We start from the raw sequence: 20,852 nt of genomic DNA on the forward strand, positions 1-20,852 counted from the left end.
CACCACGATATCAGGAGAAGAGCAATTAAATGTTGTATAGATTCCTCTGGTTTAGCTTTGGAACAGCTCTAGCACTAGCTAGAACTACATGTACAACTGATACTGCCATATGTGGTTGTAAATGAAAATGATAAAAAAAGTGTCTGAAGGAGGCTCTATCTATGTTTTTTTGTTTGGTTGGTTTTTTGGGGTTTTTTTTACCCTAATGATAGATGCAGGTATGTAACAGCCCTTTAACATTGGCTCTTTCTCTTCATTTCAGATTCCTCAGGAGGTATGTAATCTCTGCTGAAGATTTCTACAATCCAGATGGACACCTCCTGTTGCCCTGGAGAATTTAGCTACCAGGAAGACTTTGTTCTTGGCTCACTGGACCAATATCTCAAGTTCTGAATAACTATTTCCAAGGCACTGGGGCACAAGGTTTTGTTTACAGATGTCTGAGTCCCAGTCTTGACTTCATTTATACTCTTTGAAATCTGGCTGCCACTAAGCTTGTGTAACAGAAGTCAGAATTTGTCTATTTGGTACAGGTGAAAGTAGAACAGGGTCTCCGCACTTTAACAGTGAGTAAACGTAGCTAATGTTCTTTAGAAGAATTCCAAACTCTGTGGAGTTGGGTCTCCTGGTACTGAACAAAGTCCACTCAACCTTCTCTAATCCTCCCAGATGTCAATACTGAGGTAAAGAGACTTTTCATTTCAGAAGAAAGGGACCCCAAGGGTGTCTGGCAGTAATAATAGCCTATACTCATTACTGAGGTCCAGCAGCCTGTGCTGCCAAATTTCCTTGGCTTTTCAGACGTTTTCTTCTCTCTCAGTAAATGAATGTGTATTCATGTAGCAATTAACTGTGTTCTTTTAACAGCTTTGCAGATGCAAAGCGAAAATGAACTTTATGTAATGAAAAAGATATGGATCTGGCTTCTTAATCTTTGCAGTCCCACTTAGCTTAAGATTGAGTGAGAAGTAAGGATGGGGCTGTTGAATAAATACCAAATCCAATCTTATCTTCAGAAGAAAGAGGAAAAAGCCCCATTTTTCTACAGTTTACAACAGAAAAACTGAATGATTATAAAATGTTTGGTAACATCTTTGTATACCCTGATTGTAGACAACCAGAAACTTTACCCATATGCAAGATTCCCCACCTGTTGTCAGCTACGTAGAGCCTTTTGTGGATTATTGAATCACACTTTTTGAAAGACATCCCTGTGGAGAAAAAGTCATGAATAGGAGGTTTATAGCAGAGTTGTTATTCTTACACTACTGTTTCTTCTTAGATCAGTGTTTTGTTTTATGAGCTACACAATGTTTCACTTGCTTAAGAATATATTGGTATTAATGAAAAGTTAAACACTATTTTCCACATAATCCGAAGAAATATCCTTAGTATCCCTAATAGAAGTTGAGTAAATCATCTCATGTGGCCCCAAAAGTGTCACCCTTGTGACTACTGCTTTGTCCTGTTTACTGTTCTTTTCTGTCTGTTTAAAGAAATCAGAGATGACAATCCCTATGTAATTAAGAGATTTATCCCATACCATAAATTGCTCAAAAATATTCACAGCAGCCTGTGAAAGCAAAAACTGGTCAATACATGGACAACTTAAGTACAGTTTGACCAGATATGAGCACACATTATGGTCTTTTTATTTATATCACCGATTGTAAAGAGGCATATGAAAAGATAGTCTTTATAGAGAAAGATTTTTGCCTCTTCTAATTATCTGCCTGACTGTTTCTTATGACAGAACCCTGGTGGTTATCTTTTATGCCATCATTTGCAGATTTATTATTTTATGCTAAAAAAAACTTGAGATGGCTTTAAAGCAGTGAAATTGAGGGAGGGTGGCTGGCTTACCAGTGAATTGTCAAATGGTTTCTAACAAACACACATTTCCCACAGCTGGAAAATCACACAGATATTCATATGAACCGTGCTTTCTTCGCAAGGAACCAACCAGTAGCCCGGTCTGATCCTTACGTCAACCTGCGTGAAGTCTCCAGCCGCATGAAGCTGCCCCAGGGAGAGTACCTCATTGTGCCCTCCACTTTTGAGCCTTACAAAAATGGAGAGTTCTGCCTGCGAGTGTTTTCTGAGAAACAGGCTAAAACACAGTGCGTATCTTCTCTGTAAAGCCTCTTCTTCTGCTGGCGAGGCACATAAACGAAAAGGTCAGGTGTTACACCCACATCCTGTGCTCTATCTTTTCTCTTTACCAGCAAAATAAGCCCATTTCTAGGACCTATTTTCTCACATAGTCTACTGTACTTGACTATGGTATGGTATGGTACCATATGTGACATGCACACCCATAGTAGGGTCATGGCTCTTCAGATGGCCTCCACCAAGCACTTGAGTGGTAACTGGATCCCTCAGGTCTGTGAAGTAGAAGTTCCCACAGTTAAAGAATGCAGGATTTGGGAGTATGATGACGAGGAGGCAGTTTTAAAAAGGGTTGTATCAATAGCAGCCACTGAATGAAAAATCAGGAGTCTGGAGACAAGAACAATAAGGGTGGATTTCCCAAGGAAAAATTCTTCAAAGAGGTGGGACAGGCAGAGGTGGGGAGCTTGGGAAGCAGGAAACCTAGGGGCTTGCACTGTGCGTTCGTTAACAGCTTATATTAAACCAGCTTATTTTGCTTATTATTTTAAAGGCAAATGGTAGAATCATCATTTCTGGTTGTTTTCTTTTCTTTTTTTCCTCAGGATAATAGGTGATGTGGTGTCTGCAAACCCATATGAGGTAAATGTCTTAACTGAGAGGATCATTTTTACTATGTCCTATCAGACTTTTCCTTCATAATGTGGGGGCAAAAAAGGGGCAAGACTTTGATTTCTCCCTGAGCTGGGATCACAGTAAGTGTTTGTGTTCAGGAAAAACATTTTTTGGGATATTTATTTATATGACATATTTTTAGGGATTCCTTACATATCTCCATGTCTTAGTTTCATGTGCATTTTCATGTACCTGGGGCCATGTGGCACAGCAACTGGACCCTTGTAGACTGGAACACATTAAGTTGTTCTTCCACCTAGCACAGGTAGGAGGAGGCAGAGGGGGCACAGAACGATCCTTTCCATAGACAAAAAAAGTCTTCCTGAAATTGCAAAAGCAGACTGCCAAGAAACTGCTGAACTGCTTTGGCCAGGGGCAGCAACATTTTCACTGCAGCTATTTCATAAAACTGGCTTGGTAGCAGAAGAAAACTTTCTCATCAGTCTCAGAATGTATTTACTCCTATATGAAGCCAGCCCCTGGCTGGTCATGATTTAAGCAGTGCCTCTATTTTGCCATTGCTGCAGAGCAAGTGCTCATTTTCCTTTGCTGTAAATAGTCCCCTATAAAGCTGCTTTACGATATTCAGAGCTTGATTTCCAGAACCACCTTGTAAACCACATTCTTGGTCATCTCTTTCCTCTAGCCTCCTGTCGATAGCAAAGATATAGATGATGAGTTCAAGACTCTGTTTCAAAAGCTCTCTGGAGAGGTAAGTGGATTAAAGTGAAAGAAAAAGACTGGGACCTCTCTGTTATAATTATGCAAATATTTGACTTACTGATTCCTTTTACTGTCTGCTCTTCAGAAAACCAAGCAGTTCTCCCCTTTTATTACTTCACAACTTCAGTTCAATTTCTTTTTCACTAGAGCAGTTTTACTACAATGCTCCTCTTCTTGGTGCAAAATGTGATTTGTTCCCTCAGTAATGGGATAACTTTGAAAATAGGGGTGATAGGAGTGAGGACTGTGAAGATATTATCCCACAGTGAAATAAATTACCTGTGGAGTTGCTGTATAATTCTGACAATTGCCCAATTGGCCAAATCCTTTCTTTTTGTTTAGAAGCCCCACTAACTGGAAAACTGTTGCCTGAACTTTCTATTTACTGTATTTGACGAGCAATGTCCACCAAGCCCTGCTGCGTTACCCTGTGGCTGTCATGTCACATTTTCTCTTAATGAACAGGTGGCCACTGGCATCAGAGAGCGGAAACATCTTGTTAGTTAGAGAGACCTTTTTGAGTTCTAAGAGGGCAATTTTAGTATTGTTTGATTGTGGTTTCTATAAGCCTGGAAAATCTCAAATCTCAAATGATCTCCTGAACGAGAAAGATGACACTCACCCAATTCAGTCAAACCTGTTACAAAATTAACATTTACTGGGTCATGGCACCTAACAAAACAAGTATTTCCCATTTGAAATAGGGAATATTCATGGTTTCTGAGGATCTCCTCTAAGGGATGTCTGATGGTAAATGTAAAATAATAGAAAAACATTAAAGGTTTACATGCCTTAGATATGGAAGGAAAATAGTCTCTGGATGTCTGACAGAAAATTAATATAGCTTATTTCAAAAATCATTTTGTGTTAACACTTCAAGTATGTCTTGTGTTCTGTCTAGGACTGTGAAGTGACTGCAAGTGAACTTCAAACTATCCTAAACCGGGTTTTGGCTAAGAGTAAGTGATGTTATGTAGTTCCCATTGAATGAAGCTGAGACGTGCATGCTGAAATGGCAAGGCATAAAGTTGTTCTTTGGTCAGTGAACATCTGTGCTTGGGTCTATCAGCACATGGACTGGATCTGTGCTAGCAAAATCCAGCTCTATCAGCTAAGAGTGATGAAAAACTGAGTTTGTGTCTGAGCTGAGTGTCTCCTGGCTTGTCGAACCTCTAATATGGGGGGAAAAAATATCACCTGGTGCTCCTGTTCCAAGCGCTGTCAGCTGGTGTCCTGCAGAGGCACTATATTCCCTGTACCTTCCTGAGACAACAACCATGGGAAGATATTATGCTGCTGCATGACTTCCATACAGATCCACATAGAGGCTTACCACCCCCAAACCCAATAGCATCCCCTGCCCCTGTGCCAAAAAAAAACATGTTTTTTTCCAGCTGAAGGGGAACAGTGGAAGAAATGGTAGAGTATTTACTTTGAGAACAAGATTTTAAGGTGACTGACATTTCCAAGGTTGTCTGCAGAAAAATATTTGTCTAAAAGTTTTCCTGACTTGTATTTTTACTTCCTTTTTGTACAGGAAAGGATATTAAGAGTGATGGATTCAACATTAACACTTGCAGAGAGATGATCAGCCTTTTAGATGTATCCTTTGAACATCATTTCATCACCTTTAAAGTCTCTGGATCTCATTGCAAAAGTTCCTGACAAGATGGGCTAAGTTTACACTTCCATTGTCCAGGCGCATGGCTGGAGGCATAAAATTCAGCCAAGCAGCTCTATCGGCTCAGAGTGGCAGAAACCTGAACCATTTAATCATGAGCTGCTTCTCTCACCTGCTCTGCATCTCTCATTGCTTAAACTTTTCCCCAAAAATAGCGGGGTAAGAAGCACGGACCTTCTGCCTGGGTGCATCTGTGCAGTTTCAGATGCATACACAGTGTGCTTGGCAGGAGGCAGGTTTTAAGCACAAGCTCAACCTCTAAGCCAGGTACTGCTTATAGAGCACAGAGCTCAAAGCAGCAGAGACAGGCTGGAGAGCATGTTCAGAGCAGGAAGGCTACAAGTACATGCTCTGCCTCTGTCCCTTCTGCATAGCTTGTAGGACATGTGGGAGCTAATAAGCTTTGCGTAGCAAGGGAAAAGGAGAGGTCAGCACATGTGTCCAATACTCCTTTGATGTGCTGGGAAGGTAGCCAGTGCACAGGGAGGGTTAAGAGCCATGCTGCAATTCTGATGTTGGTCTCGTGGTCATGTTGAGGTCAGGAGGGATTAGCTGTGGATCTTGTGGATCACTGGCTGTTGGAAGTGATGCCTTTGCCCTACACTCCAGTCTCCCAAACCCAACAGGGCAAGTGTGTAAGAACAGCATCATGGGGGCGAACTCCCTGTGTCTGCATTATTTTCCATAGGAAGAGATGTTCAAGATCTTGAAGGACATGGGGGAGGACTCTGTAGCCTACTGTTGCCTCTCTCTGTTCACTGCCTCTGGTTTCTAACACTTTGCTGCGAGGCCAGACCTCTTTTTCCCTAAGGACTCTAATCTGCTGTTAACTGTGCAAAATGTGAGTGGATTTCATCGTGCTTATATATTTAGCAATCCCATATATCATTCCTTGAGAGTGCAGATAGCCTAGAAATTCTTGGCATGCTTTTAGCTAAGCAAATGTAAAGCTGTAGGCATGTCTGTGTGAGATGGAGATGCATTACAAATGAGAACTAATGGCATTAAGATGACACTGTGATGCGTGATTTGTTTTTATCAGTTAGTTGTGCTAAGGATAGAGGAATCCTGAATTTGTGAACTATGCCTTAACTTGGCCCAGACCAGTGGGACTGGTACCTTGGGACTTGTAGAGTTCAAGACACTTTGGATGAAGATTCAAAATTATTTGGTAATAATATTTCTGACTGTCTCCCTTTCTGAAGTACAAATCCAGAACTGAGATAGGGTTAAGCCACCACAGGCAGATGTACTTGGAAACCTTCCTTCTCATGGCCGGAGTTTGTTCCAGGGCTCAGAAACACCTCTGATTTAAAAGGCCACAAGCAGGTCCTCTTTCACCTTGGCCCCACTGCACTCCGTAATTTGTAATACCTTATGGAAAGCCAGATTAACCCTCTTTCATTGTTGGCAAAGACAGCTCTCTTGGCTGCCTGCTGTATTAAAGCTCATATGAACATATTTCTGCTGTTGCAGTATGTTACATTGCCAGCTGAGTCCCAGCAAACACAAGAAACACATTTTTTAGGACCTATAAAAACCTGGCTTTGCATTCTTTTTTTAATTCTTAAGTACTGAATTAGTTTTCTGGCAGAGGATTTAATATCCCAAGAAGTTCGCCCAGAATCTAAAGGTCAAATTTGGACCTGCTTTCTTTGACAACATGCCTTTCAGGCAAGCCTGCTGCTACTGTTCTTGATTCAGGTCAGCACAGAGCATCTGTCCTGGAGGTTCACGAAGAAGTGATGGGCTCATGAAGCACCATATCTATCCTGGGGCTGGTACCAACAGAGCAAGCCCTGAGAACCAGTTCCAGTCTGAGCTGTAGGTCTGTGTGGCATCTAATTCTGGGTAATAAACCTGCTGGCAGTAGGAAGCATCTGTCATCATGTCCGAAATATTAAGCAAAATGGACTTTGTCTGTTGCAGTGTTAGCCAAATGATAGGATATTTTCCTCAATGGCCTGTCTGCCACCATGTAACGTGGAGGCAGGCAGGCTGCCAGCCCATGGGAATGTGTTTCCCAGTCTGCCTTGCTTGCCAGTAACTACTTGAAACATTCCAGTGGCTTATTAATGTTTCAGAGAGTAGGAGCTCGGGCTGGTTCTGAGGCATGGTAGAGTGATGATGTGGACACAGCAGAGGAAGATATGATTGTACATGAGCAGTGAGGATGGCAGGGCATGGGCTGCAGGGTGGACTAACAAACCAAGGTTAGACCCTAGAGGACCCCTGATTGTTTCATTCTGGCTGCTAACCCCCTGTGAGCCTCATGTTACCATGTCTTCACTACTCTTGTTATGCAGTTATGAAAGCCAAAGCTTGCCTGCCTGGGCTCTCACCATCGCATTGCTGTGCAGGCACACATTGAAAAGCTGTCTCCTCATTCCCTCATTCCTCTCTGTTGCAGGAAATCTATAAGAAAGTGGACAGTGACTACTCTGGCACCATAGACTCCCATGAGATGCGAAATGCCCTCAGAGAGGCAGGTGAGTATGCTGCTCAGGGACACCACGGGATCACCAAACATTGGAAGAACATGAAGCTTTTTAAAAGCTCTGTTTCCCTCCCATTTCCTAGATCACAGTGTTGCCAGTGCCATTCTCCCTTCCTGACAGTCTCATAAAGCTACGTCCTTTTGCTTTTATATACATCAAAACCCATCCTCTGCTCTGCGTTATGAGCCACTGACATTTTTGTCCACGCTGTGACCATTGCTTATCCATCTGATTATTACTTGTTCCATTTTTGGCCTCATTATTTCCTAATCTAATTGTCATCTTTCAGAGCTACGTCCAAATCCTCTCCTCCCTTCATTTCTTCCCACCACCTTTCTCTACACCAGAGAAGGTACAAGCCTGATCAAGGCATGCCCCAACAATATCCTCTCTGATGTTTGCTATTCACTTTTGGAGCAGCGCTTGCAAGCTCAGGGGCATCTATAGGAGCACTGTTTTTTTGATCTGTCTTGAGCTCAGTGGAGTTTATGTGAATGATCCAGAGACAGAAATAGCATTAATATGGGCCTGAATAGAGCCCAATGTGTTATGTGAGCAATTGGCTCTACTGCAATCACTGCTATTCAGCTGCAGCGCCAAGACTCGCTAATTAGGGGTTTATCTGGGGAACATAGGACTGCTTATGCTCTGAAACAATGTGAAATATGCAGCCTGAAAAAATGCTGTGGGAGAACTTTATGCCTCTCTTCACCCAGCACAATGGGCTTTGGAAAGGACCCACAGCAGAGGTAGGTGATGGGGTTCAACAGACATTCAAGGAGGAAGAGTCCTGTCCTTCACCCAGATCTGTCTGCAGCTGCAGCAGTCCATGGATCAGTCACATCAAAGACAGCCCATTCACCTGCCATGTCAGTGATTCATGTGCTTCCCATGCCTTCAGGTTTCATGCTCAACGATCAGCTACAACATAGCATTGTCGTTCGCTACGCCTGCAGCAAGCTGTCCATTGACTTTGATGGCTTTGTGGCCTGTATGATCCGCTTGGAGACCCTGTTCAGTAAGTGCCTCCATTCGCCAGCCATGGGGAATTCCTGTAAACTTTGGGGTTTCATTAAGTACTTGGTGTCTTTTAACTGTGAATGTAGCAAATTGCATGGCAATGTGAGGGTGCCAGCAAAATTCTCTTCTGTTGGAGCAAGCAGAAGAGAAAAAGCAAAAGCCTTTCTGTCTGAATGACTATGGAGAGTGGGGGACATGTTTTCATAACCTACCATGCTCTTCCTCTTTACAGAATACAGGTTTGTCCCCAGATCATACCGGATGCTACTGCATCAGATTTTGTAGTTGTCCTGCTGCCAACTCTTAGTTTGGGGCTGCGGATCTATTCTGCTACATGAAGTGGCTTAGAAATTACTTGTAAGAGGAAAGAAAAACAGCAGTTCTACAGAACCAGTCTAGATTTCTAGTAGATCGTGGCAAAAAGCCAGACCTCTATATTTTGTCGGTGATTTTCTACATGCCAAATGCTGTAGTTTATATCCCATTTTTTTCTTTATCTTTTACTTTTCAGAAATGTTCCATCTCCTGGACAGAAAGAAGAGTGGAGTCATACAACTTTCTCTGGCTGAGGTAAGGTTGGTCAGATTGAAATACCATCTGGTTAAGCTACAGCAATGGACCACACTAAAATGCATTTATTTAAAATCACTATTGTGAATGGTAAACTCAATAGTAATTCAAAGGGAAAGATTGTTTATGTGAAAAGGTTCTTCAGCTCAGAAGGCCTGTCTGAATCAGTAGAAAGAACATTTACCTTACAGGAGCAAAAAAGTAAAGATACATTCAAAATGCCTGAGGTTGCTTGGGAAGGTGCTTACACAGTGTTTCACAATCTAGTTTTAGAGGGAAGTGGTCAATTCTTCAGAAAACACACAGCAGGGAACTGTTCTTGTTTGGCAGAGAATGTACCTGCCAGAATTAGAAAAGACCTTTAAAGATGCCAGGTCTCCTTTTCCCCACATTGTTTTTAATGCACATTTCTCCTGTTGAAGCTGTAATAAAAGCAATCAGCTTGAGTCTTCCCTTTGCAGAATACAAATATATCTCAGGAAACAGCTGGAAGGGGCCCTAAGAGGTCCATCCAATTAGTCCTCTTAGCTGAAGACTGGCTCGAAGGGAGGAGGATGGCTAGGAAGGCCTGTGACCTTCAATCACAGTTAGTTTAAACTAGCTGAAATTGTACATGGCATATTCCAACCCTAGAATTTTTCAAAGGCCATGCAGGCAAAGGCCAGGGGAACTGGTCTTCTGTTGGAAGAGACATCACTTGCAATGTCTGGGGCTGATCCTGGCAGTAGATTTCCCTGAAGTTCCAGAGCAGACGGATCCTACATGTATTAGAGATTACAACAGAGCTCCAGCCTTTCCCAGCTTGTTCTCCCAGAGCTGTGGTAGAGTGCACCGGTGGCATCTTGTGGACCTTCCAGCTGGTCTGATTCCTTGTCCTGTTTCTCCTTCAGTGGCTGTGCTGCACACTGGTTTGAACCATGGTCGATGAATTCAGCAGAGATCTCTGAGGCTCTTCTGAACACGGAACCACTCATTTGGCTTCTCCTTGTTATGAAAAACAGAGAGAGAAACTTGTTCTTATTACTGGCAAGTTAAATGAAGCCCACTAAAAATGAAATGATCTCCTATCAGTTATAAAATAAATGTGCTCTTGAGCATAAAAAGATAAACAAACAAATAAACCAAACCCAAACCCAACCTACTTTACTTTTCCAGCCCAAACAGTATTTGTGTGTCATGCTGAAATGTCGTGGATTTTGACTTACCACAGATGGGCCCAGGTGCCTTTGGTTTGACTTTTGATTGTGCATCAAAGTTCAGCAGTGTTCTAAATCCTGGAGGGGATCTCTACTGCCTGCGACATCCAGCATATATTTCACAGAGAGAAACCCATGCCCAGAGCATGGGCAAAATCTGTGTGGCTGCTCTGGCTACCTCCCTTCCCAGCCAACTGTCCACTTTGGCATGCCAAGTGCCCACAGAAGCTGGACGTGAGGGATTCACAGGCAGGTGATGAGCTGCTGAGAGCACAGGGAAATCGGGCATAGACACAGCCCTGAGGATGGATGGGGAATCAGGCAAACGTGATGAAACTCCTCTGCATGTCTTGTCTCAGTCTTCCAGGGAGAGAGGATGGGAGGCCATAGGCAAGTTGCTGCCACTATTTCAGCTGAGATCTTCTCCATGCATGTATTTCAGCACCCAAAGATGGGGTTTGGGGTTTTAGGAGGTGAGTGACTGGAGCTCAGAAGCTCATGAATGCAAGTGTGAGGGGAGGACCATAAAATGAATGTGCAGGGGGGTTTTAGAGCTTGAGTGTGCAAGGGGCGCTCTAATGTGGATCATGATTTAAAGAAGAAACTGAAGTTAATAGTCATTGGCTAACATTGTTATGCCTTCCTAAGATCTTGTAAAAGCTATGTCCCCTAAAAATCTGACTGCATTTAATTTCACAGTATTACAGAGTAATAGCATAGCAATGCAGGCAAGATAATCTAGCAGTCCTTCAGCAATCAAAAAATAGTTCTGTAACTTGCTGTAATGATCTCACAAGACAACATGTGTTTGACACTTCTCCTGGGAGTGGAAGGAGTGCAGGCAGTGATCTGTGTCCCCAAGGCAGACATGGAGCCCAGGCTCCATCCCTCTCTCTCAAGTGCTGTGTTTGAGAGGGGCCTTTCTCCACAGCTGCTTGTTCCTAAGCTCCCTCTTTAAGCAGCAAGCAAGCTGTTGTTTGGTTCCTGTCTCTGAACACAGAAAGCCTCATGACAAACCCTAAGCCTCTGCTTGTCATCTCCCGGCATTTCTTCTTGGTGCTGGCTACAGCTGTGTGACTAAAAGGAGCGTATGACCTGTTTCATTGTGTGGGTCTGCCTTTCTAATGGACATTATTTGCTACTCTCATTTGGAGGTCTTCTAGTGAAAGAGAAGCAAGTACTTAGTTCAGGTTGCAGTATAAAAACAGCCAGTGAGGGAATCATAGGCCTTCCCCTCCTGTCCCTGTGCACGTATCATGCATGCAGCTATCATATTGCCACCAGTTTCTCATGGTATTTGCCTGCTGACCAACAATAGACATCTACATACCTCCACCTGCCTGGAAGACAGAGCTATGTGGGGCAAGATGAAGTTTCCAGACCTTGATTATTTTCTAGTGAATGCTCTGCCTGTTCAGTAAGATGAACATGTCCTTCCCTGCACTGTATCTTGAGCATGCAACATGCCTCCCTGCTAACCATGCAGCAGGGTGAGCTGACTGCTTGCAGCTTCAGATTTGCTTTCTGCTCACATACGCTATTCGTGAGTTCATTCCAATTATGATCACAGAGAGGCCTTTCTCCACAGGACTGGGAAGGCTCAAATATAAGCAGAAATCCATTGCATGCTCCCAGTTCTTCTCCTTTTACATCAAGCAAGGTGCCCCCACCACAATAATTCCCGTAGTTGTTGCAATGACTTTCACCCTCCTATACAGGATGGGCAGAGTGCTGCATTCCATCTTCCTTTATCTTTGGGAAACAGGCAACTCCGGAGAAGCCACCTCCTCTTTCATTTGTTCTTTGAACACAGCTCTTGGCTATCAGGTCTCAGAGAACAACCGCTCAAAAATAAGCCTTTCCACGGGACTGAACGCACTACTTCTCGCATGATGCATCTGCAAAAGATGATTAACATCCACCTTATTTTCCTTACTTGTGCTGCAAGCTGAACAAATGTCTGCACATCTCAGTTCTCCCAGTTAGTCCTGATGGGGCTAAAATGCCTTTTGATTACAATGCCTGTAGCAGCTCCTGTGGAAGCAGTGGGGCATGGTAGGCTGAGCCAGGGCTTGGGCATTTGGACTCTCTGCATTCTTCCATCCTGCATGTTGGCCGTGCTTCATTTTTGGAGCTGTGAAGCACCACAGCTCCTGTTAAATTTGAGTAGCTCAGTCATGGGGAATTATAATGCAGGCAAGTCACAAAGGTTCATGAATTTATGATACGTTCCCTGTCACTATGAAAACTGTGCTGCATGACATTCTCAGCACTTTATTTAGAAAAGTGGGGCAAAAGAGATCCCCATGGAAACTCTGCAATGGCTCTTCAGATCTTCCCTTTCTCTCTCCAATTTCCCATAAAAATATTTTAATTTGTGCTGCAGCCTTGTGAACTGAGAACTTGAACTCTGCCCATTGCTCCTGTAAAATGTGATGCACATTAGACCATGTTGAGAGTTTCAGATTCCTTGTACACTAATTGTCTTGTGGTTGCCTAGAAAGGAGGTTTCTCTGGGTATAAATCCCGCCACATCAGCATCTGACACCAGGTTTGCACCAGAGTAAATGTCTACATGAGGTCTAAGACAATCATGGGGATTTGGAATTCTGAAAAAAGAATCAACTTCATACATGCAATTATCTGTCACCTGCTCATCCTCCCAGAATGGGAGATTTACAGAGGGATCTTTCCTTTCCATCACTGCAGGCTAGTGATCAGATCCATGGCTTACAAGTAAGCACAGAAGGAGCAGTCCTTTTCAAACTCCCTTTTGTCCTTCACTTCAGAAAATCCTGCTGCACCTGACTCAATGTTATGTTTTAGTTCTTCATTTCCATACAGTTCAGACAACCTGGCAGGCCTGGAAGAACTGAGATACCGTGAGCATGTTTTTTCTTTTCATGTTATTCAGGATGCATTGAAAATCCCAGCCTGCTGTTGTTGTTATCCCAGCCTAAGCTTATAGACTGAAGATTCAAATAAAGTCCATAAAAACATGTAAGATTCTGGGTGTGAAAGGAACCCAAATTCCAAAGCTTTTGAAGTTTCTCCACCACTAATGATGTCCCCAGCGATAGTTAAAGTAGTGCCCTGCTACTGCCTGACAAGCTTGTTGCCATGGCGTGTGTCTCTCTCTGTATAACTGGCACGTACAGCATGAAATCCTCTCTTTTTTTAATAGAGCAAATTACTTCACTTGTTACTGTTGGCCCCTCATTAGCTCCTTCCTCTGTCTTTGAGATCTTTGATGCAGCTCCCACCTGAAGTGTAGGTCCCCATCAGCTCAGCATCATTTTCCAGGGTGGCCGAGAGGGCTGGTGTGATTCTTGGGGAGGGTTGTGTTGGAAAGGAAAGGGCGTGAAGCGGGAAATAATGTGTAGAAATGAATCTGGGAGATGGACTAAAGAAGCACCTAAACAAATGCTGGGATAACAGCCAGGAAGAAGATGAATAAACCAGCTTTTCATCCATGCAGGAGCTGAAAAATATCAGGAACTGGGGAAAACAGGTTCTGTGACTTTTGCTGCTATCGAGGATAAAGGCATGTGCACTTTCTTCATAATACACCGGTCTGACTTAGAAAAACAAATCCTCTTCTCTTGTTTGGAAAACTCTGTTAAACGTTGCTGGCTTTGTCCATTTGCTCACCTCTAAATGGTAGAAACTACACTGTTGGCTCAAGGGGTGATTAATGTACTTTTTCTAACTCTCCTCCTATTAATTCAATCCCCTTACCCCCCAAACCAGTGATGCCTTCTTTAAGTTCAAGCTGGCTGATCTGCTCCTTGATGTGATGCCTCACCAGATTAGTTTTGCCTAGGCTAGTTTAAATGGAGTAGATTGCTCTAGGTCTTATACAGAAGATAACTGTGAGGGACTTCTTCCAATATCTTAAAGCATTTCAGACTCCCCTAAATTCCCACATCCTTTTTGATATTCTCTCTCTTATTCTCCTAACTGCACAGATGGTCACATTTTTCCCTCTGCTGTATGCTTCTTGTCAGCTGACATGGTAAAGTGTTCCAATGTTCCTCTGTTATATGTAAAAAACCCACTGAAGCTGGTTTTGAAGGGGAAATTCCACTATCCTCCTTAGTTGTTCACTTCCTGCTACCCAAGATATAAGCCAAACCCAGGTAACAGCGTCTATACAGGTGTTCCAGATCTGGCACATCACTATCAGTTGCTGAGATGGAGCATCAGGAATAGCTATAATCACTGACAACGCGAACATCACACAGGTGCTCTGCTGAGGCCATGTACCACTCTGAAGCAGCTCTCACAACACAGGTTCATGGGGCACAGAGTCCCCAAGAAAACTGTTAGGTTATCCATGTAGAAAGCAACACAAGTCTTTCCAAAGATATGTTTTCACTGCATTGTAAACACATGAATACATTAAACACATTTCAATGTAAGTGGGTGTTTTGCCTGTGTCTTTACTCAACCTTGTAGCTCCATGGGGACATTACTGAACTTCCCACAATGAATGACACTGTGCTGGCAGTGGCATCACAGACTGTGAGGAGAAAATAAGCAACTGACCTCTGCCCCATTGAGGGCCTGTATTTAGACACAAAAGAATCATAGAATAATAGAAAGGTTTGGGTTGGAAGGGACCTTAAAGAACATCTCATTCCAACCCCCTGCCACGGGCAGGGACACCTTTCACTAGACCAGGCTGCTCAAAGCCCCATTCAACCTGGCCTTGAACACTTCCAGGGATAGCGCAGACCTCTCAGCTGGAGCTGCAGCTTTTGTTTCAAAAGTAAAGAAACCAATTCATTACTCATAGCTCTCATTCCTTTTCACACCTCTGAAGGAAGCCAGACTATTTCTTTGTCTGCTGAAGCTTTTAAAAGAAAAAGAGAGTAGACCAGGGCAGTGTGACATTACCTTAATTATAAAATAACGAGTGCTCTTTAATAACGAATGGAATCCTTTTGCCACAGCTTAGCCACAGATAGCACAGGATTTGGGATTTCCAGAGGTTTTTCATTTCTGTGTCTTATTTTCTCTGCACACCTTAACTGCCTATTTAGCCAGCACTCCTAGGCCAGTTCTTAGGCACAACTCTGAATACCTGGACTTTAATGTCATCTATCTTTAGTGTCCTGCATGTAGGCTTGATCGGAAAAGAAAATCTCTCCTTTTCTTTAAAGAGATTTATTTGGTAATTGATATCAGTAAGATATCCAGCACAGTCACTAAGCTAGCTAGCTTAAAACTGTATTTGTCTGTAAAACTGTTTTCCCAAGCTGTAATAGCACTCTTAGACCACTGTGTAAATTTACCCAGCACACATGCTGAAGCAGGTATGATCTCTTGAGACTTTAAGGACTTTGTGACCAACACAGTTTACGGCAAACTGTGTTTTGCTACATGCTAAAAGCTCATCATATTTGCTCATCAATTTGCACAGAGTTGGAGCTCAGGAAATGTGGTGCTTATCAAACACAGGGTTGATTACTGGCGGTGGCTGGCATTGTGGCAAGCAGCAGGGCATCCCCCAGGGTCTCTGTGCTGGAGGGCAGTGGCATGCCCAGGACTGTTCTGGTGTGCAGGCTGTGCTATTTGAAGGATGCTCCCCTCTGCCTTGGGTGGCATCTTCTGCTGGGGAAGCCTCACCTGGGAGATGGTAACTGTGGATGCAGAAAACTAGGAAAATATTTTCAGTTTCAGAAAGAATCAATATGGAATTCATTAGATAAAAAAAGGAGATGAAAGGAAGAATAAGAAAATTACAAGCTACTGACCTGACCTCTAATTTGTACAGCAGCTTTAGCCAAAATTCTGGGAGAAGGAGCTATCTGAAGCAGCAGTTGCGAACTTAATAAAAATGAGATTGATTCCAGCCTTCTACATGTTAATTTAATTTGAACTCCTCTTGGTTTTGCATTGGGATTCTTCGTGTGTGTGTGTGCTTTTACACATGCTGATAATGTTTGGATTTCAGACATGCTGGTCTGGGGCATGAAAGCTTCCACGAGGAATTATCTAACCCAATTTTAGTGTCCAAGCTGACTAGAGCACAAACGATGAAGAAGCTTTATGGAGAGAGGAAGTAAAATTAATTTCACAGTTCACGCCTTGCATTGTATGGTGCTGCCCTGCATGAGTAGCAAGAAAAAATAATTACTCTAAAAATTATGTGGGTCACAGCAGGGATGGCCTGTGTGTTCTCTCAAGTTAATGGAAAGGTTAAGTGCAGCCTTCTGAATTAGGAGATTGAGGTTCTGTTCTCTTTGCTACTGACTTCTAGGATATACCTGAGGCATTCACATAAACTGCCCCCATATTCATATAGTCCCTGACTCCAAAGCTGCACTGCTCAGAATTGCCTGTGTTCAATTGCTGCCTGCCTTGGAGATACCTCCACCCAGACGTGCTTCAGGTTTTGTACTGGAGTTGCTGAGGTCCCTGAAAGCTGTTTCTCTAAGTATTCACAAATATTTAAGCTGTGACAGTTTTCAGGTTTCGACATCTACCTCAGACTCAAGGCTAACCAGGTTCCAAGTTCCTCTGAGAGACTCAGTCCAAGAGGCATCTCTGAGGATGTCAAAAGCATCTCAGGAGGATCCAAGTGCTTTTTGAAACACAGTGATAGCACTGCTTTCGTCTGAAATATGTCTATGATGAAGTTGTTTCTTGCCACTTCACTCTCCTCCCATACGTGGTGGTGTAGTGGCTTTAAGCACTTAACTAGGATGCATGTGAGAAACACTGTTTCAAGCCCCCGCTTCTCTTTAGATGATGCAAGTCAGCATCTCCTTGTTCCCAAGAGAGGCTCTACCACCTTGCCCATGGATGATATTGGAGGGCAGGTGCCTCTCCATTTTTCTTCTGGAAGTTATGACACTATAAAAAATAAATTCAAATATTTACATGCCAAGAATACAGAAGGCCTGGGTGAGACAGAGCACTCTGCAGGGAAGATCTGCTCCATGGAGCAGTGTAGCCTGAGGTCTGATCCCCAAAGGAAGTGCTGCTCATGGGTGGGAGCAAAGGCCTATGACTCCTGCATCTGAGGGGGTCCTGGTGACCTGGCACTGACAGACTTTATTTTGCCTGTCTTCATAAGAATCCTTGAGTCAGCTTTGTCCATAGGACTGCCAACATTAGTCTAGTTTAAAGGATATCTCTCTGAAGTATCTGAGTGCCTATGACCATTCTGGTGTAATGGAGCTGTGTAATGGTGATGTCCTGTTGCCAGTAGGGATGTACTTTTTTTTAAAGACAAGGGGCATTTTGGAAACAGCATATATACGAGCATGTCTTAAAAAAAGCATGGTATTTGTCAAATCAGGATATTGCTTCTCTGAATTCCTACACATAGAACAGATGAAATTTCCTCAAATACCGGGAGTAAGATTTTGTTTCAACTTTGGTTTACTCTGAATGAACATTTCCAGTTTGGGCTTCCTGGAAAAAAAGTGATGTAAAATACTCTTGGCCAAGTTTCCTTAATATCATTTAAAAGTAGCTGGCAACATAGTGATAATTGGCTTGAGAATACTTGGGGAGGAAATATTTCCATCTCTAACTTCAAGATCATTTCATGGATGGATGGAGACAGCTAAATCAAAACTTAGCTAGTAGATGAACGAACCTGGCTGGACCAAATTGGTTCACTGCACTGAGCAAAAAGCAAACAGCATGTTTTGATCGTGATTTTAGTGGGCTGAAGTGTTCTGATGCATATAGTAGATGTTGCTCCATGCCACTGGAGTGGTCAATAGAGAAGTCTGGGAACACTTCTTACTCAGAGACACTGCAAAACCTATTATACCACCAGCAGATCTTAAAAATACCACAGAGCTAGACAAGGCTGTGCCGCAACATGTCTTCAACCTGCACTCCCTAAACGTTTACATCTAATTAATTTTCTTAATTGCATAACAGTGCACTTCCTAATTACACTGGGGAACAACTCTTGGATTGTAACAGGGTCTTTATCTATTGCTCAGATTATTCTGGCTGTCGCTCTGTCAGCATACTCCCCAGCCTCATTTTGTGCTAGCCCTTATGTCTATGAGCGCAGACTGCTTGGGGAATGCTTGACAGATCCTTCAACTGATGCAGCTACATCTCCAAGGACCAGATGGATACCCTTATTCACACTGAGTTACTGAGTAGTGCCATTGAAATCAATGGGACTACTGTGGAGACACTTACTGTTTGATGTAAGAGTTTGTTAAGAGCTCCTATATACAACAGCCAGAGGAAGCCAATTGCAGTGCACATCCACAATTTGATCAGTTCTACAATACCCAGGAGCTAGACTATGTGTTCTTGAGTGCCATCTAATCTGGGCAGTAACTAAGTCCTTACCAACAGATGGCATACTGCTGAAACAAGGAGCACAATCAGCCCTCAAATTAGTCATTTTCGTATGATGCTGACAGAAATGAGGAACCCATACACCCGGATGCCTCCATTTATTCCATCATTGTAACTCACATACACAGTGGTACAGGTGGGTACGTAATAAAGCCATGCAAGGGTAATTACAATCAAGCAGTAAAAAGACCAAACCAAAAGCCCTGTGCGAGGAGTCTAGTTTGGAAGGAACACACATGCCAGTGCTGCCAAATACATCTGACAGGCAGTAGTGCAGGGTTTATTTCACTTGGCTATGCAGGTGATTGAGGTTAAACACCTGAACTGTATTCCACATTTTTCAATGGTATCAGTGTGCTTTAACACAGTGGTGGTGTCACCAGGTTTCCACCATTAATGGGAAGTAGCTGCAGTCTGGATCATTTTTGCCCTATCCCTGTATTCAGCTGAAAACAACTAAAACTTTCATCATAATGGTGGGTCAATTTTAATCTCTTTTCCTCCTTTGTTTTGCTCTGAAACACTTGATCTTGGACACCTTGAGACAGGATGGTCCACTGGATGAACCAGTGTTTGCTTCATGTTATATCAAATAGACTTGTATTTATTTGCTGTGCAGTTACCACCGGCACTTTGTACTTCACCCCTCTGCATTGCCAGGAGCCGAATGTCAGCTTCTGCTTCGCTGAGCAGAGGACGAGTTGACATGTCACAGAGTAGAAGGAACTTACTGCCCTCTCAGAAAGGTTTCACTTTTCTTCCTCCTTCCTTTGCTGCTTTAACTGCATCCTAAATAAAGGCAGCAGAGTGGTAAGTTCTATGTTTATTCTTTATTTATAGACTTACGAGTCAATGCAGACTGTGAAAGGTATGTGCAAAGCATAGTTCTGGCCAGTTATTGAATTGGCTGAAATGTGTTTGACCAGTAACAATTACTCTGAAGCAGAGGACAACTTATAACAGTATAATTGTCTTTTTCTATAAAAATAACTTGCGATGTGTGGGCTTAAGGGCACTAAGACCTGAATTAAAAATACTTCTCATTATCGCCTTCTGTGCCAATTTTGAAAAACCTCTCTGTGTTCCTAGGGCTCCCTCAGGAAGTGCAGCATGGGGACACCCATAGATCTGATTTCCAGATAATAATGGTGACTATAGTCCCCGGATCACCTGGAAACATCCCTTCATAATTGCTGTTTTCTAACAGCTCTAGAAAATTACTTGTGGGATTGAATGAAAACCCACTAGAATTTTAAATAGCTGTCCTGACAGAGATCAGTCCCCAAAGGGGAAGCATCTGGATACCCAAAGGGACAAATATTTCTGCCTGCAAACATGCTTCTTAGTGATGATGACATACAAGCTGTAATGCTGTAGTGCTTCCTTTTCATCTAGCCCTTTTAACACAATCATGGCAACACATGGCTTTAGCCTGAATTTTTCCCTGTCGTCTGTTCCAGTGACCAAGATCTGAGAGACAAATCTTCTTTCAAATTGGATAAGACGTATACCAGTGCTGCATCCATAGGCACTGCACAAACAATGAAATCCCAAAATTGCCTTTCAGCACAGGCTGATTAGAACCAGTATAAAACTGCAGCAAGGTCTGCCTGAGTGTCAGGATCTGTCTTACCACTTGTCCTCTGCAATGCTCTTCAGACTGCACTGCCAGTGGCTTCCCCATCATTGTATTTTCTAAGAGTACAAACGGAGGATTGCAGGCTGTGGAAACAAAGGGTAGTTATGCAGTTACTATTAGATTGGGACTTGGGAGGTTTGGATTGGACCCTCAATTGTGTCGCAATCTCTCTTGGGGTCTCTGTTTCCCATATTTACTATCCTTTCTTCAGAAGGTTTTCTCTTCCATCAACATGAACCAAACATAAACTGCTGCTCAGCCTGCATTTCTGCACTAGCACCATGACTCAATCATCATGTTGGGACCTCTCTCTGTGTGAGATCTGCTATACTGGAAATGCAACACCATGCCAATCTTTTAAAAATGAAAAGTTCCTATGCATGCAAGCTGGCAGAGCC

General features: G+C 43.0%; 1 protein-coding gene across 1 annotated transcript in view; it reads left to right on the forward strand.

Moving 5' to 3' along the window:
- Positions 1-11,037, forward strand: part of LOC115613900 (calpain-8-like) — a 30,647-nt gene extending 19,610 nt beyond the window's left edge. The window contains exons 12-22 of the mRNA XM_030499955.1: positions 263-274; positions 1,909-2,120; positions 2,715-2,751; positions 3,431-3,496; positions 4,409-4,466; positions 5,045-5,109; positions 6,291-6,359; positions 7,599-7,677; positions 8,588-8,704; positions 9,218-9,276; positions 10,167-11,037. Of these exons, the coding sequence (XP_030355815.1) occupies positions 263-274; positions 1,909-2,120; positions 2,715-2,751; positions 3,431-3,496; positions 4,409-4,466; positions 5,045-5,109; positions 6,291-6,359; positions 7,599-7,677; positions 8,588-8,704; positions 9,218-9,276; positions 10,167-10,190 (798 nt within the window). The 3' untranslated portion in view covers positions 10,191-11,037. The remainder of the gene's footprint in view (positions 1-262; positions 275-1,908; positions 2,121-2,714; positions 2,752-3,430; positions 3,497-4,408; positions 4,467-5,044; positions 5,110-6,290; positions 6,360-7,598; positions 7,678-8,587; positions 8,705-9,217; positions 9,277-10,166) is intronic.
- Positions 11,038-20,852: the final 9,815 nt, after the last annotated feature.

This window comes from Strigops habroptila, chromosome 10 (genome assembly GCF_004027225.2).
Source record: "Strigops habroptila isolate Jane chromosome 10, bStrHab1.2.pri, whole genome shotgun sequence".
Classification (NCBI taxonomy): domain Eukaryota; kingdom Metazoa; phylum Chordata; class Aves; order Psittaciformes; family Psittacidae; genus Strigops; species Strigops habroptila.